The 14,071-nt window shown below is 41.6% G+C and overlaps 2 protein-coding genes across 2 annotated transcripts; both read left to right on the top strand.

Moving 5' to 3' along the window:
* Positions 1 to 6,973: 6,973 nt before the first annotated feature.
* LOC106582841 (transcription factor HES-5-like) lies at positions 6,974 to 8,451 on the top strand. Its single transcript, XM_082967787.1, has 2 exons — positions 6,974 to 7,066; positions 7,188 to 8,451. The coding sequence occupies exons 1-2, from the start codon at positions 7,004 to 7,006 to the stop codon at positions 7,614 to 7,616; spliced, it is 492 nt and encodes a 163-aa protein (XP_082823913.1). The 5' UTR covers positions 6,974 to 7,003; the 3' UTR covers positions 7,617 to 8,451.
* Positions 8,452 to 11,065: 2,614 nt separating this feature from the next.
* Positions 11,066 to 12,562, top strand: LOC106582840 (transcription factor HES-5). The gene is made up of 2 exons (XM_014166343.3): positions 11,066 to 11,156; positions 11,273 to 12,562. Exons 1-2 carry the CDS (start codon positions 11,094 to 11,096, stop codon positions 11,702 to 11,704), a joined length of 495 nt encoding a protein of 164 aa, XP_014021818.1. The 5' UTR covers positions 11,066 to 11,093; the 3' UTR covers positions 11,705 to 12,562.
* Positions 12,563 to 14,071: the final 1,509 nt, after the last annotated feature.

Here is a 14,071-nt window from a genome sequence, read left to right as displayed (position 1 = left end):
AAAGCTGCTCAGTGGACCATTAGTGACGGCTATTGGCTCTGTGTTGTACTAAAGACAGAGGCTGACGTCACAGACCTTCTGGATTTTGGAGGGAAACTACCACTGGTTCCTTCCGTACTGATGCATATATTTATTTCATTTTATTCAGATATTCAAATGTTTCAGACTACATTACTGAATATCATAACCTATCTTTTTTTGTGGACAATAATATTGTTATTAGTTGTTATATTGATGTAAAGAATGAAGCTGCCAATGACACTAAACTGTGACTGCTCTCCAGAGCTTTCCCACACTTTGTCCATTGACGGAAATATCTTTGAACAATAGAAGTGTGCCTTGTTAAATGCTAATTCTTCTCTTTATACAACCAATTCCCCAAAGGTGCCTGGTGAGAAGCTTGGTAGTTAAATATGACTCCATTTCAATATGACTCAACTGCAAGTGTGCTAGGCACAAGAGTGAAACAACAGCCATGCAACAGCCATGCAACAGCCATGCAAAATTATCACCTAATTACTGATGCCTTTTTGAATCAGAACACCAATTAGTGCAATGTTGGGATTTATCAGAAGTTGAGCATGTTACTGACTTGAGCCACGACAACATCTGTTTAATCTGATACACATCATAACAGAATAGTTGTATTGCAGTAAGTCAGGATATAATGGATAGAATACTTTTAGCCCTATAACGTCATTGGTGCTTGAACACATTCTGCTAACAAAACAGTAAAAGGTTTTCTGTGGCATGTGGAGATGTTCAAGGTGTACAACGTTCTAAGTACAGCATTGTGTGTTTATTCCTACACTATCTTAGTAAGTTATTCACTTATGTTACATCTGGTTTTTTTAACACACCTGGCCTGGACTCTACACGTATTCACTTCCTGGTTTCTTACTTTCCATTTGATGCTTTCTTGTGCTATAAAATGTACCACATGTTGGCTTGTTGACTGTCCAAGTTCACAAGCTACTGTAGAGGTATGAATGGCCCTTTAGTATAATATATTTTCCCATTTTTCTGTCATTTCATGTCAGGAGCATAAAACAGAAATCAAGAAATCATTCCTACATGAGATATAACATATAGTATGTACCTGTCACAGGCGTCGTAAGGATAGGACCAAGGCGCAGCGGGTAAAGTGCTCATCTTCTTTATTTGAAGTAACGTGAACACTAAAACAAAATAAACAAACAGTTACGGAAACAGTTCCGTAAGGCAACACAGGCTATACAGGAAAACAACCACCCACAAAACACAAGTAAAACAAACACAACTAAATATGGCCTCCAATTAGAGACAACGACAACCAGCTGCCTCTAATTGGAGGTCATTGCCAAAAACCCAACATAGAAATAGAAAACTAGATATAAACATAGAAATAGAGAACATAGAACCCAAACCCAAAAACACCGAAACACACAAAATAAACACCCCCTGCCACACCCTGACCAAACTACAATAACAAATAACCCCTTTTACTGGTCAGGACGTGACAGTACCCCCCCCAAAGGTGCAGACCCCGAATGCACCTCAAACAAAAACCCCACAAAAATAACCCCAAACTTAAAGGGAGGGAAGGGAGGGTGGCCACCGTCAACGACGGTCCCTGTGCTACACCCCCCCTTCCCAATCCTCCCACTATGGAGGTGGCTTTGGGTGTAGCTCCCGTTCAGAAGACTCTAGGCTGGGGAGCGTCGCTGGAGTCTCCTGGCTGAGGGGCGTCGCTGGAGTCTCCTGGCTGAGGGGCGTCGCTGGAGGCTCCTGGCTGAGGGGCGTCGCTGGAGGCTCCTGGCTGAGGGGCGTCGCTGGAGGCTCCTGGCTGAGGGGCGTCGCTGGAGGCTCAGGGGCATCACTGGAGGCTCCGGGCTGAGGGGCGTCGCTGCAGGCTCCGGGCTGAGGAGCGTCGCTGGAGGGTCCGGGCTGAGGAGCGTCGCTGGAGGCTCAGGAGCATCGCTGGAGGCTCAGGGCTGAGGAGCATTGCTGGAGGCCTCCTGCGTGGAGCTGGAACCGGTCTCCCCGGACTGGGGAGACTTACACGAGATTGGGTGCTAGAGCGGGCACTGGGCACACTGGGCCGTGGAGACGCACTGGAGGTCTGGAGTGCACGGCCTGCACAACCCGTCCTGGCTGGATGGTCACTGTAGCCCGGCATGGGCGGAGCGCTGGCACAGGGCAAATTGGGCTGTGCTGGGGAATGAGGGCTGCCGTGCGTAGAGCAGGCGCAAGGTAAACTGGGCCGAGGAGACGCACTGGAGACCAGATCCGTTGTGCCGGCACACTTCTTCCTGGCTGCCGGCCAACTCTCGCCCGACAATGCTGCGGAGCCCTTACTGGCAGCACCGGACTGTGCGTGCGTATGGGCGACAAGCGTAACAAGGTGCTTGCTTGATCCGTCGCTCCCCATAATAAGCACGGGGAGTTGGCTCAGGACTCCACCCTGACTCTGCCCAACTCCCCGTGTGCCCCCCCACATTTTGTGGGGGGATGCCTCTCGGCCTCATGTAGCTCCCTTAATTTTCTCTCCCAGAAACGTTGTTCTGCTTCCCACGTCCATCCTTCTCCTCGGTGCTCCAATCCCCGCTGCTTGGTCCTTGTTTGGTGGGTGGTTCTGTCACAGGCGTCGTAAGGATAGGACCAAGGTGCAGCGGGTAAAGTGCTCATCTTCTTTATTTGAAGTAACGTGAACACTTAAACAAAATAAACAAACCAGTTCCGTAAGGCAACACAGGCTCTACAGGAAAACAACCACCCACAAAACACAAGTGAAACAAACATAACTAAATATGGCCTCCAATTAGAGACAATGACAACCAGCTGCCTCTAATTGGAGGTCATTGCCAAAAACCAACATAGAAATAGAAAACTAGATATAAACATAGAAATAGAGAACATAGAACCTAAACCCCAAAACGCCGAAACACACAAAACAAACACCCCCTGCCACGCCCTGACCAAAATACAATAACAAATAACCCCTTTTACTGGTCAGGACATGACAGTACCTAATGCCGTCATCCCTCTGGGGTTTGCCAATGGAGAGATGTGTTTTGAATACAACACGAAAAGACAAGTGGTTTGATGAAAATATTTATTTTGTCTTTGAATTAAACACTTTAGGCACATTTAAAAACACTTTAGGCACATTTATATATGTGTGAAGCCATTCATTAGTAGTTGAAAACAAAATAAACAGTACGTTTTAAGATAACAATCATAACATTTCATCTTAGTGTAAAGGCCAGCAGGGTTCAAATTCGACATTGACTCACATACCCTAAGAAAGTGGGATGAACCAATGGTCACATTTTCAATACTTCTACATTGTAACAAGAGTGGCCAGCACTCGCTAACTCAATCTCTGAGGACAAGTGTTTACAATCAGAGGAACCAGCTCTGTTCTCTTCCAGGTAGCAGAGATCACCAAACACATCCAAGGTTGACTTTCTCATAGAAAGGATAGAGCAGTACGACTGCTAATAACAATGCATGCAAATGCATTTCCAAATCATTTCGACAGAATTGAAATATACACAAACTAAGCTTCACAAAATCACTGTAATTTTAGACAAAACCTATTTTGGACTTATTATTCATTTAACTATGTCTCTCTGTCAGTTGCGATCCAGTGTCGGCCAATCAGATGCAGTCTACATCTATAGCAGCGCCTCAAGGGAATACATTAAGCCAACGCCACGGTAAATGTCAGCAGGGTCCTTGACCTCTGAACTGGAACCTCCACGTCCATGCATCTCTCCACTCATTGTTCAAAGCAGAGTGGTACAATGTCCTCCTCTGGAGTGGGAAAGAGACGCAGTATGTCCCTGGAATATTTGGAATAGCCCGTGGGTGACAGCAAGGCCTTCTTCGGTGTGAAAAAAGACACAGTTTTCTCAAGAATAGGAGAAATGGGAGATGTAGGGATCCCGTTCTGGAGGTGTTCTCCAATAACTATCTTCAGTTTCTCCACACCACCGCTGCACTTCCTCTCCAGCAGAGAGAGTTTACACCTGAAAAACAACACAAGACAATCATCAGCACCTATTCTCGCTCACAGAGTTTATATTCATTTATAACTGTTACAACCTGAAGTATTTCAATGTAATTCATCATGAGTTTACCTAATGTGCTGATCTTTCACGTTCATGCTGTTCTGAAGAGCGATGTCCAAGTAGGCAGGCATTTTCAGATGTTGGCCTTGAGTTTGCAGCTCGTCAATAAAGTGGAGATGTTGTTCTTGGTAGGTCTTGATGGTGGTCTAGAGTTTGTGTTCTGGTAGCTCCTCTGTTCTGCTCTGTTGCGGCTGGTCTTGGGTCAGCTGATGCTTAGAGAGTCTTCATTAGGGAGCTCTGCATCTCCACATTGTATTTATGTGCCTCCTTCTGCGCTGTCTCACGCTCTGCAGCCAATCAGAGTGCTCCGATGGTGGGACAATGGTCAGTAGGAATAATAGCTGATTCCTCACAGGACAGGTGGGATGTTTTTTTTATTATGCCATATGCCAAAGAGGTCGGCCACATTAGTCCCTGGGAATGTATCTATGCCCATGAGTACACAGACAAATCATGTTCCCATGTCAAGTTGTGATACAAATCAACAAAATGCAAATATGACACGTATTCTAGGATCACAAGTCTTTCTGCTCCTAGTCAACTATCATTGCAGTAGATTACAATGATATATGTGTGTACTATCTCTCCGATATGGCCTTTTTACAGTAAGTTGGTCATGTCAAGATTCTAATAGATAACCTAGGCAATATTATTTGCTGATATTAATTCGGAAATCTTTGGTCGCTGACGGGCGAGATACATCATCAACTTTCCTGGTATCCATAACATGGGGTCAATTTGTAAACTTTCTCTTCATAGTACATAGTACACACATATATAATTTTAAGAGTTTCTTTGGTAAAGATCTTGTCAGAATATTGTGCAATTCCTTAAAGTGTTCCCAAATGGAGTTATATGGGATCCAGATAGTTTGCCTGTAGGCAGTGGTGGAAAAAGTACCCAATTGTCATACTTGAGTAAAAGTAAAGATAGCTTAATAGAAAATGACTCAAGTAAAAGTCCGTCATCCAGTAAAATACTACTTGAGTAAAACTTGAAAAGTATTTGGGTTTAAATATACTAAAATATCAAAAGTAAAAGTATAAATCATTTCAAAATCCTTATATTAGGCAAACCAGACGGCGCGATTTTCTTGTTTTTAAAATGTACAGATAGTCAGGGGCACACTCCAAAACTCAGACATAATTTACAAAGGAAGCATTTGTGTTTAGTGAGTCCTCCGGATCAGAGGCAGTAGGGATGACCGCCAGATCAGAGGCAGTAGGGATGACCGCCAGATCAGAGGCAAAAGGGATGACCGCCAGATCAGAGGCAGTAGGGATGACTGCCAGATCAGAGGCAGAAGGGATGACCGCCAGATCAGAAGCAGAAGGGATGACCACCAGATCAGAGGCAGTAGGGATGACCACCAGATCAGAGGCAGTAGGGATGACCGCCAGATCAGAGGCAGTAGGGATGACCGCCAGATCAGAAGCAGAAGGGATGACCACCAGATCAGAGGCAGTAGGGATGACCACCAGATCAGAAGCAGAAGGGATGACCGCCAGATCAGAGTCAGTAGGGATGACCGCCAGATCAGAAGCAGAAGGGATGACCACCAGATCAGAGGCAGTAGGGATGACCGCCAGATCAGAAGCAGAAGGGATGACCACCAGATCAGAGGCAGTAGGGATGACCACCAGATCAGAAGCAGAAGGGATGACCACCAGATCAGAGGCAGTAGGGATGACCGCCAGATCAGAGGCAGTAGGGATGACCGCCAGATCAGAGGCAGAAGGGATGAGCAGGGATGTTCTCTTGGTAAGTGCGTGAAATTGACCATTTTCATGTCCTGTTAAGCATTCAAAATGTAACGAGTACTTTGGGTGTCAGGGAAAATGTATGGAGTAAAAAGTACATTCTTTTCTTTAGGAATGTAGTGGAGTAAAAGTAAAAGTTGTCAAAAATATAAATAGTATATAAGTACAGATAACATCCAAAAACTACTTAAGTAGTAGTTTAAAGTATTTTTATTTAAGTATTTACAGCACTGCCTGTAGGTACTAGACTGCCTTATAAACCATCCCTCTCCCTGGCTTGCTGTGCATGGGCACAGCCAGTGGGGCTTTGTGAGAGCAGACACACTTCTATTGTGTGTCAGGGCTCAGCAGGCGGCATGCAGAAGTGTGGGAAGCCGTGTGTCCCTTTGGCTCCCAGCTCCAGGAAGAGGAGGGCGTGTGACTGGGGCACGCTCAGCGTTGTGCAGGGAGCCAGCTGTGCTGTGGAGCTCAGAGGAGGGAAGTTTGCTGCCTGGGGCTTCTATGAAACCTGAGCCTGTAGACAGACAGAAGATCATCATCACCTCAGAGTTGCTGCACTTAGATGGAGTCACATTACCTCGCTGGTAATCTGCTAGAGACAGATCAGTGTCAAATGACTCCAATCTGATTGATACTATTTCTAAAAGACCGTCAGTAAAAAAAATTATAGAAATGAAATACAATTTTAGTAGCCAAAAAGCATTTTATATAATGTGCTGTATTCCAATACATTTTAGAGACATGTCAGTCTCACACGTGTAAATTGTAAAAATGAGGAGTGTGCTCTGTCAGTGTCATTGATCCCAACAACAGGCAGCAGATCTAGCGGTCACCACTTTCCCAGATTCACACAGCGCTCTGTCAGTCACTCTCCATCACCCCCCACCCCTCCACCTGTTCCCCTGAGACGTGACCATTGTCCCCCAGCAATAGGAACACTGAGCATGTGGCAGCTCCACACTCCTCATTGTCCTCCCAAGCTCTCCCATTGGCTACAGACTGTGAGAACTTCCAACAAACCCAAGACCCACACATTCATATGTAGATTTGGGACTATATATAGGAGAGATGAAGCCAGTAGAGATCAGATTCTCTCTACACAGACCTCTACAGCACAGAGATCCAGCCATGGTACCTACAATCACTTCAGCTATGATCTATTCTAAGGTGCACCTGACTCTGACAAACAAGGTAAACTGAAGATTCAAATTCAGTGACATTTATTCAGTTGTATTGATTGATTGTTTATTTGCTTCAATAATGTCCCACACCAGAATTTAGTTAATTAATCACTCCTCTTCTCTTCTTGCAGCTAAGAAAGCCAGTGGAGAAGTTACGCAGAGATCGTATCAACAACAGCATTGAGCAGCTCAAGTCTTTTCTGGTTCCAGAGATCTTCAACCAGCAGCCCGACTCCAAGCTGGACAAAGCCGACATCCTGGAGATGACAGTTTGCATCCTGAGACAACAGCAACAGAACCAGTCAGTGAGCTCCTCCTTCTGCTCAGCACCTGTCAATCAGGGTTACTCCAGGTGTGTCCAAGAGATTGTTCACTTCCTGTCTAAGGATGAGGTGAAGACATTGTCCCAGAGAAGACTGCTGAGACACTTCCAGAGCCTGCAGCCATCCTCTGATAAGAACAGGAGGGAGATTGACTGTCCTCAGCTGAGCTCCCCAGCCCAGCACAGCATCAGCAAAGACAAGAGTCCAGTCAACATCACCCTCTGGAGGCCCTGGTAGAGACCTACAGACTGGAGCTCCACTCAGACAAACACAATGCATGGACCATATTGGTCTAAGATTAATTTCATGGACAGTAATGAGTATAAGAAAATATCTTCTTTGTTTTCTGTTTATGCAGGAGTTTTTTAAAGTCTTGCTGTGATTGAGACATTTTATTTTAGTTGTACTGAACTGAAAAGGTTTTTCCAAGAAAATAATCTGATCTTTGAAAAGTACATTTTTGTAGTGTTAATTGAAATCATTATAACCTTTATGTTTTGTGAAATGTGTTGATTATATTGATCATGTGTTTATATTCATGATCAACGATAACTTTAATTGTCCTCCATGAGAACCTTTAAAACAAAATGGATGTTATGACATCAATGTATTTGTGACAGTCTTTGATTGATCTGTTTTAAGTTCAAACTCTACAAGCTACAAACCTATTCCCACTACATTTGTGTGGTGAGATAGTCATATTGACATTGTATTGAGCATCTTCTGTGAAGCATGTATCAGTTATATATTTGATATTGATCAACTTGAGCTACAGCATCAATGTTCCTCCAGGAGGAAAATTTACCCAAATTGGGTAATTGTATCGCAAATGGGATGAAAAAACTATCATTGTAAAAGTCTTGTTTATTTAAAACAATTATTTTTTTATTTTAGGAAGACAGTAACTGTGTATCCTATACTCTGATAGAGTATCATATCTTGGAGATTTGTTCAAGTTCTTGTTGTGATGTTTAATCACTTTATTTCTGTTGAAATATTTATCTGACATTAATATATTGATGGTGTGACTCATTGAGCCAGTCTGAATAAATACACAAATCATCAAATGAAATATTCTTGTCTGTTGCTTCATTCTTTTCTTGACAAAGACAATCCTCCAACAACATTACATTATTAAACTACTGATTTATGAAACTCCACATAGATTAAGTGGCTGATTCAAAATAAAAAAAAGAATGACCCAAGACTATGCAGAATGATATTGACTGCATTGGAATGCAACACTCAATTGAATCAATATATACATTTTTATCTCTGGGTTTTTCATTGAAAATCTACAGATTAAGATCAATGTTAAGAGACATTTCTAGTCATACATGATTATTTTACAGTAATTGTTTTTATATAAAACATAACAGTCATATCATATCTTGTTGTAGTAAAGGTGTAATGAACTATAGAGAAGTAAGTGATTATCAATCGGACTTCCTTAGGAGACATGACTGATATATACTTTATTGATGCACCTGTTATAAATAAATGTATTTTCAGTGTTTCAGAATGTATTACATTATTTTAGTTTAGTCATAATATATCAGTGATTCCAGGTGTTGGGTAAAAACGAGTACTGTCATCTTAATGCTTTAAATGTTTAGAGCAGCTGTGCCCCTCAAACTCAGTAGCTAATGTGATGTGTAATAAGACACACTTCTATTGTTCCTCCATTGAAAGCAGTGAATGGAGAGAATGTGGGAAACCGAGGAGAACTCACTCACAGGGCCCCTTTGGGACAATAGACTGGGACCTCTACCCTGGACTGTCAGAGGTTAGAGTGGGGGTCTGGGTCTCTATGGGGAAATCAATGGATATATTTCTGATAATCCCACAACATTTAATGTTTACTATTTGGGTCTTGAATTTAATAATCTGCTAAAACATATGTTTCTAATAAAAGTTCAAGATGTAATTTTGTGCATTTTGAAAGCACTTTTAGGCAGTACTTGCCCCTTCTTCAAGATGAATGAAATTAATGCTGTTTTTATTCTGTTTGTATGTGGGGCATGGTTGAAAACATTATATTTATTTGTATAAACATACAATTACAGCTTGAATTGATTCTCTTTATCTGTTGCTTAAGATAAATATTTGTGTATAGAGCTTCACCCCCAAGGGCTTGATAGGAACTGCTTGTGTAGAGATGAATTAGCATTTAACAAGGCACAGTTGTATTGTTTAGTGGAAGCTCTTTCAATGGGCAAAGTGTGGGAAAGCTCTGGAGAGCAGAGTCACAGTTCAGTGTCCTCATCAGTCCCACCAGCACCTGTGAGTCTCTATGGTGAATAGGCACACTTCTATTGTTCAGTGGATAGAATGGGTGGGAGGGGGTATTTTGGTTATTTCTTACTCTTTCTTAGGTGGGAAATACAATAATTATTCAATACTAAAAACTCTGATTTATTTGCCCAAGTTATAATAGGCATTTTCTAGCGATAATGATGAACTTGGTTTTATTCTGTAAATGTATGTAGTTCAGATATTTGTGTGATAAACAGTGAACAGCTCTCAATTTTAATCAGGCGTACAAAAGTTAACCCTTTGTCGATTTATAATGAAACAAATCACAGACAATAATTTTCCACAGAGTACTCAAAATATCATGTGTTTTATGCCATTAAAGGATGAATATGTATTTATAAAGCTGTGTCTTGTTAGTATAATCCTGCCGGTGCTGATCTTTCCCTCCAAAATCCAGAAGGTCTGTGACATCAGCCTCTGTCTTTAGTACAACACAGAGCCAATAGCCGTCACTAATGGTCCACTGAGCAGCTTTTGTAATGCATTGATCACAGCACACAGGACTCAGTGTGGGAAACTCAGATCAGCTCTCTACTCACACTGGCCGGTAGCCTCAAGACAGAGGACACATCTGCTACGTTTGAACTCCAGAATGCTTGACCTTATAACTGCTAATACGGAGTTAAGAGAACCCTTGCTATTGATACTGATGACCCCTAAAATACTGAAAACCAAGGTACACATTATCCTGGTATCTATCCACTCACCTCTTAATGTTGACTAAAATATTATATATTCCTAAACATTCTGACTGACTGAAAATATAAATATGCATGAAATAACCAGGAATTAAAATTATGAAACATTGTCATATATTATCACATTGTTAAATGTAACTACCGGTATGTGAAAAGTAAAAGCATATTGTAGAATCATTCATTATCAGAGGTCATATCTATGGAGAGAATAAAATGTGTCTAAGTCAGTGATGAAGCGTGGACACAGAATACTACATTCAAAAATGTCCTTATAGGTGGGGATTATTAACACTGTTCGTTTCATTAGAGAATCTGTGTCAGTCTCACACGTGTAAGTTGTAATGATGAGCGTGTGCTCTGTTAGTGTCATTGATCCCAACATCAGGCAGCAGATCTAGGGGTCACCACTTTCCCAGATTCACACAGCGCTCTGTCAGTCACTCTCCATCACCCCCCACCCCTCCACCTGTTCCCCTGAGACGTGACCATTGTCCCCCAGCAATAAGAACACTGAGCATGTGGCAGCTCCACACTCCTCATTGTCCTCCCAAGCTCTCCCATTGGCTATAGACTGTGAGAAACTCCAACAAGCCCAAGACCCACACATTCGTATGTAGATTTGGGACTATATATAGGAGAGATGAAGCCAGTAGAGATCAGATTCTCTCTACACAGACCTCTACAGCACAGAGATCCAGCTATGGTACCTACAATCACTTCAGCTATGATCTACTCTAAGGAGCACCTGACTCTGACAAACAAGGTAAACTTAAGATTCAAATTCAGTGACATTTATTAAATTGTATTGACTGATTGTTTATTTGCTTCAGTAATGCCATATTCCAGAACAAGGTTTTGATGACTCGTCTCTTCTTGCAGCTAAGAAAGCCAGTGGTGGAGAAGTTACGCAGAGATCGTATCAACAACAGCATTGAGCAGCTCAAGTCTCTCCTGGTTCCAGAGATCCTCAACCAGCAGCCCGACTCCAAGCTGGACAAAGCCGACATCCTGGAGATGACAGTTTGCATCCTGAGACAACAGCAACAGAACCAGTCAGTGAGCTCCTCCTCCTGCTCAGCACCTGTCAATCAGGGTTACTCCAGGTGTGTCCAAGAGATTGTTCACTTCCTGTCTAAAGATGAGCTGAAGACACAGTCCCAGAGAAGACTGCTGAGCCACTTCCAGAGCCTGCAGCCATCCTCTGATAAGAACAGGAGGGAGATTGGCCTTCCTCAGCTGAGCTCCCCAGCCCAGCACAGCATCAGCAAAGACAAGAGTCCAGTCAACATCACCCTCTGGAGGCCCTGGTAGAGACCTACAGACTGGAGCTCCACTCAGACAAACACAATGGATGGACCATATTGGTCTAAGATTAATTTCGTGGACATTAATGAGTATAATAAAATATCTTCTTCATCTTCTGCTTATGCAGAAGGTTTTTAAAGTCTTCCAGTGAGACAATTAAAGTTGTACTGAACAAGTTAACGTTTTCTGAGAAAATGATCAAATCGATAATTGAAATAACGTTAATGTTTTGTGAAACGTGTTGATTATATTGATCATGTGTTAATATTCATGATCAACAATAATTGTAATGCTCCTCCATGAGAACTTTTAACCCACAATAGATATTATATAATCAATCTGTTTGTGATTATCTATGACTGATCTGTTTAAAGGTCAAAATGTACAAGACAAAAACCTATTGCCACTACATTTGTGTAGTGCTAGAGTCATATTGACATTGTATTGAGCATCTTCTGTGAAGCATGTATCAGTTATATATTTGATATTGATCAACTTGAGCTACAGCATCAATGTTCCTCCAGGAGGATTATTTACCCAAACTGGGTATTATACCTTTTATCATCACTCTGTGATTAGCAGTGTTTGATCTGTTTTTCAGAAAATGTTGCTCACATTAAATTAATAATTTGTATATTGCATTGAAAAACCCTTTATTTAAAACAATTGTATCGTATTTTATAAAGACAGTCATTGTGTATCTTGTACTCTGATAGGGTATCATGTCTTGGAGATTTGTACAGGTTCTTGTTGTGATGTTTAATCACTTTATTTCTGTTGAAATATTTACCGTAAATTAAGGTATTCAATGATGTGACTCAGTGAGTCAGTTTGAATAAATACACAATGTTTCATCGAACGAAATATTATTGTCTGTTACTTCATTCTTCTCTTCTGAGAAGTTTCCAACATGGTTACATTTCTGATTTCTGATATTCCACATGTAAAAGCAAAAAAAGCCTATCTTGATCCAAAACTGTACACAATGATCTAGAATGCATTAGAATACAACACTGAATCTACTGTACATACCTCTGGGTGCTTCAATCAAAATCTACCAAGTAAGCAGTGTTGGAAAAAGTACGAAATTGTCATACTTGAGTAAAAGTAAAGACACGTTAATAGAAAATGACTCAAGTAAAAGAGAAAGTCACCCAGTAAATTCCACAGTGGTGGGAAAAAGTACTCAATTGTCATACTTGAGTAAAAGTAAATTCTATACATCAAATTCCTTATATTAAGCAAACCAGAAGTAACGATGTTCTTGTTTTTTAAATTATGGACAGACAAGGCACACTCCAACACTCAGACATAATTTACAAACACAGTATTTGTGTTTAATGAGTCCGCCAGATCAGAGGCCGTAGGGATAACAATGTGTTATATTGATACGCGCGTGAATTGGACCATATTGATGGGCCTGGGTATTCGAAATGTTACGAGTACTTTTGGGTGCCAGAGAAAATGTACGGGAGTAAAAAGTACATATTGTCTTTAGGAATGTAGTGGAGTAAATGTAAAATTTGTCAAAAATATGAATAGAAAAGTAAAGTACAGATACCCTAAAAAAACGACTTAAGTAGTACTTTAAAGTATTTTCTATTTAAGTTCTTTACCCCACTGTAAGTAAGATACAAGTTCAGAGACATTTCTATCCATACATAATGGATTTACATTAATTTGTTTTATATGACATGTGAAATGAATTATAGAGCGATAATTATTCATACTTATGGAGGCATGAAGGTTTTTTAGTTTGTTGCTGATATCCCTATTTTACATGTATTTTCAGTCATCATTCCAGTCATCTTGATGTTTGCTTAGTATGATATTTACAGCGTGATAATCTGAAATAATCTCATAAATAATCTCATACCGTACATATTGTTACCATTGTCACCAAAATCACCATTCCCTGATCTTTTTCACCTGTCCTTGTGATTGTCTCCACCCCCCTCCAGGTGTCGCCCATCTTCCTCATTATCCCCTGTGTACTTTTACCTGTGTTCTCTGTTTGTCTGTTGCCAGCTCGTCTTGTTTGTCAAGTCAACCAGCATTTTGTCTCAGCTCCTGCTTTTCCCAGTCTCTCTTTTTCTCGCCCTCCTTGTTTTTACCCTTGCCTGTCCTGACTCTGAGCCCGCCTGCTTGACCACTCTGCCTGCCCCTGAGCCTGCCTGCCGACCTGTACCTTTTCCCCACCTCTGGATTGTTGACCTCTGCCTACCCTGACCCTGACCCTGCCTGCCGTCCGGTACCGTTGCCCCACCTCTGGTTTACTGACCACTGCCTGCCTTGACCTGTCTATTTCCTGCCTCTGTTGGAATATTAAACCATTGTCAATTCGACATGTCTGCATCTGGGTCTTACCTTGAT

This window comes from Salmo salar, chromosome 22 (assembly GCF_965601325.2).
Source record: "Salmo salar chromosome 22, fSalSal1, whole genome shotgun sequence".
Classification (NCBI taxonomy): Eukaryota; Metazoa; Chordata; class Actinopteri; order Salmoniformes; family Salmonidae; genus Salmo; species Salmo salar.
Note: the sequence above shows the minus strand (reverse complement) of the source record. Positions and strands in the feature narration are given on the sequence as shown.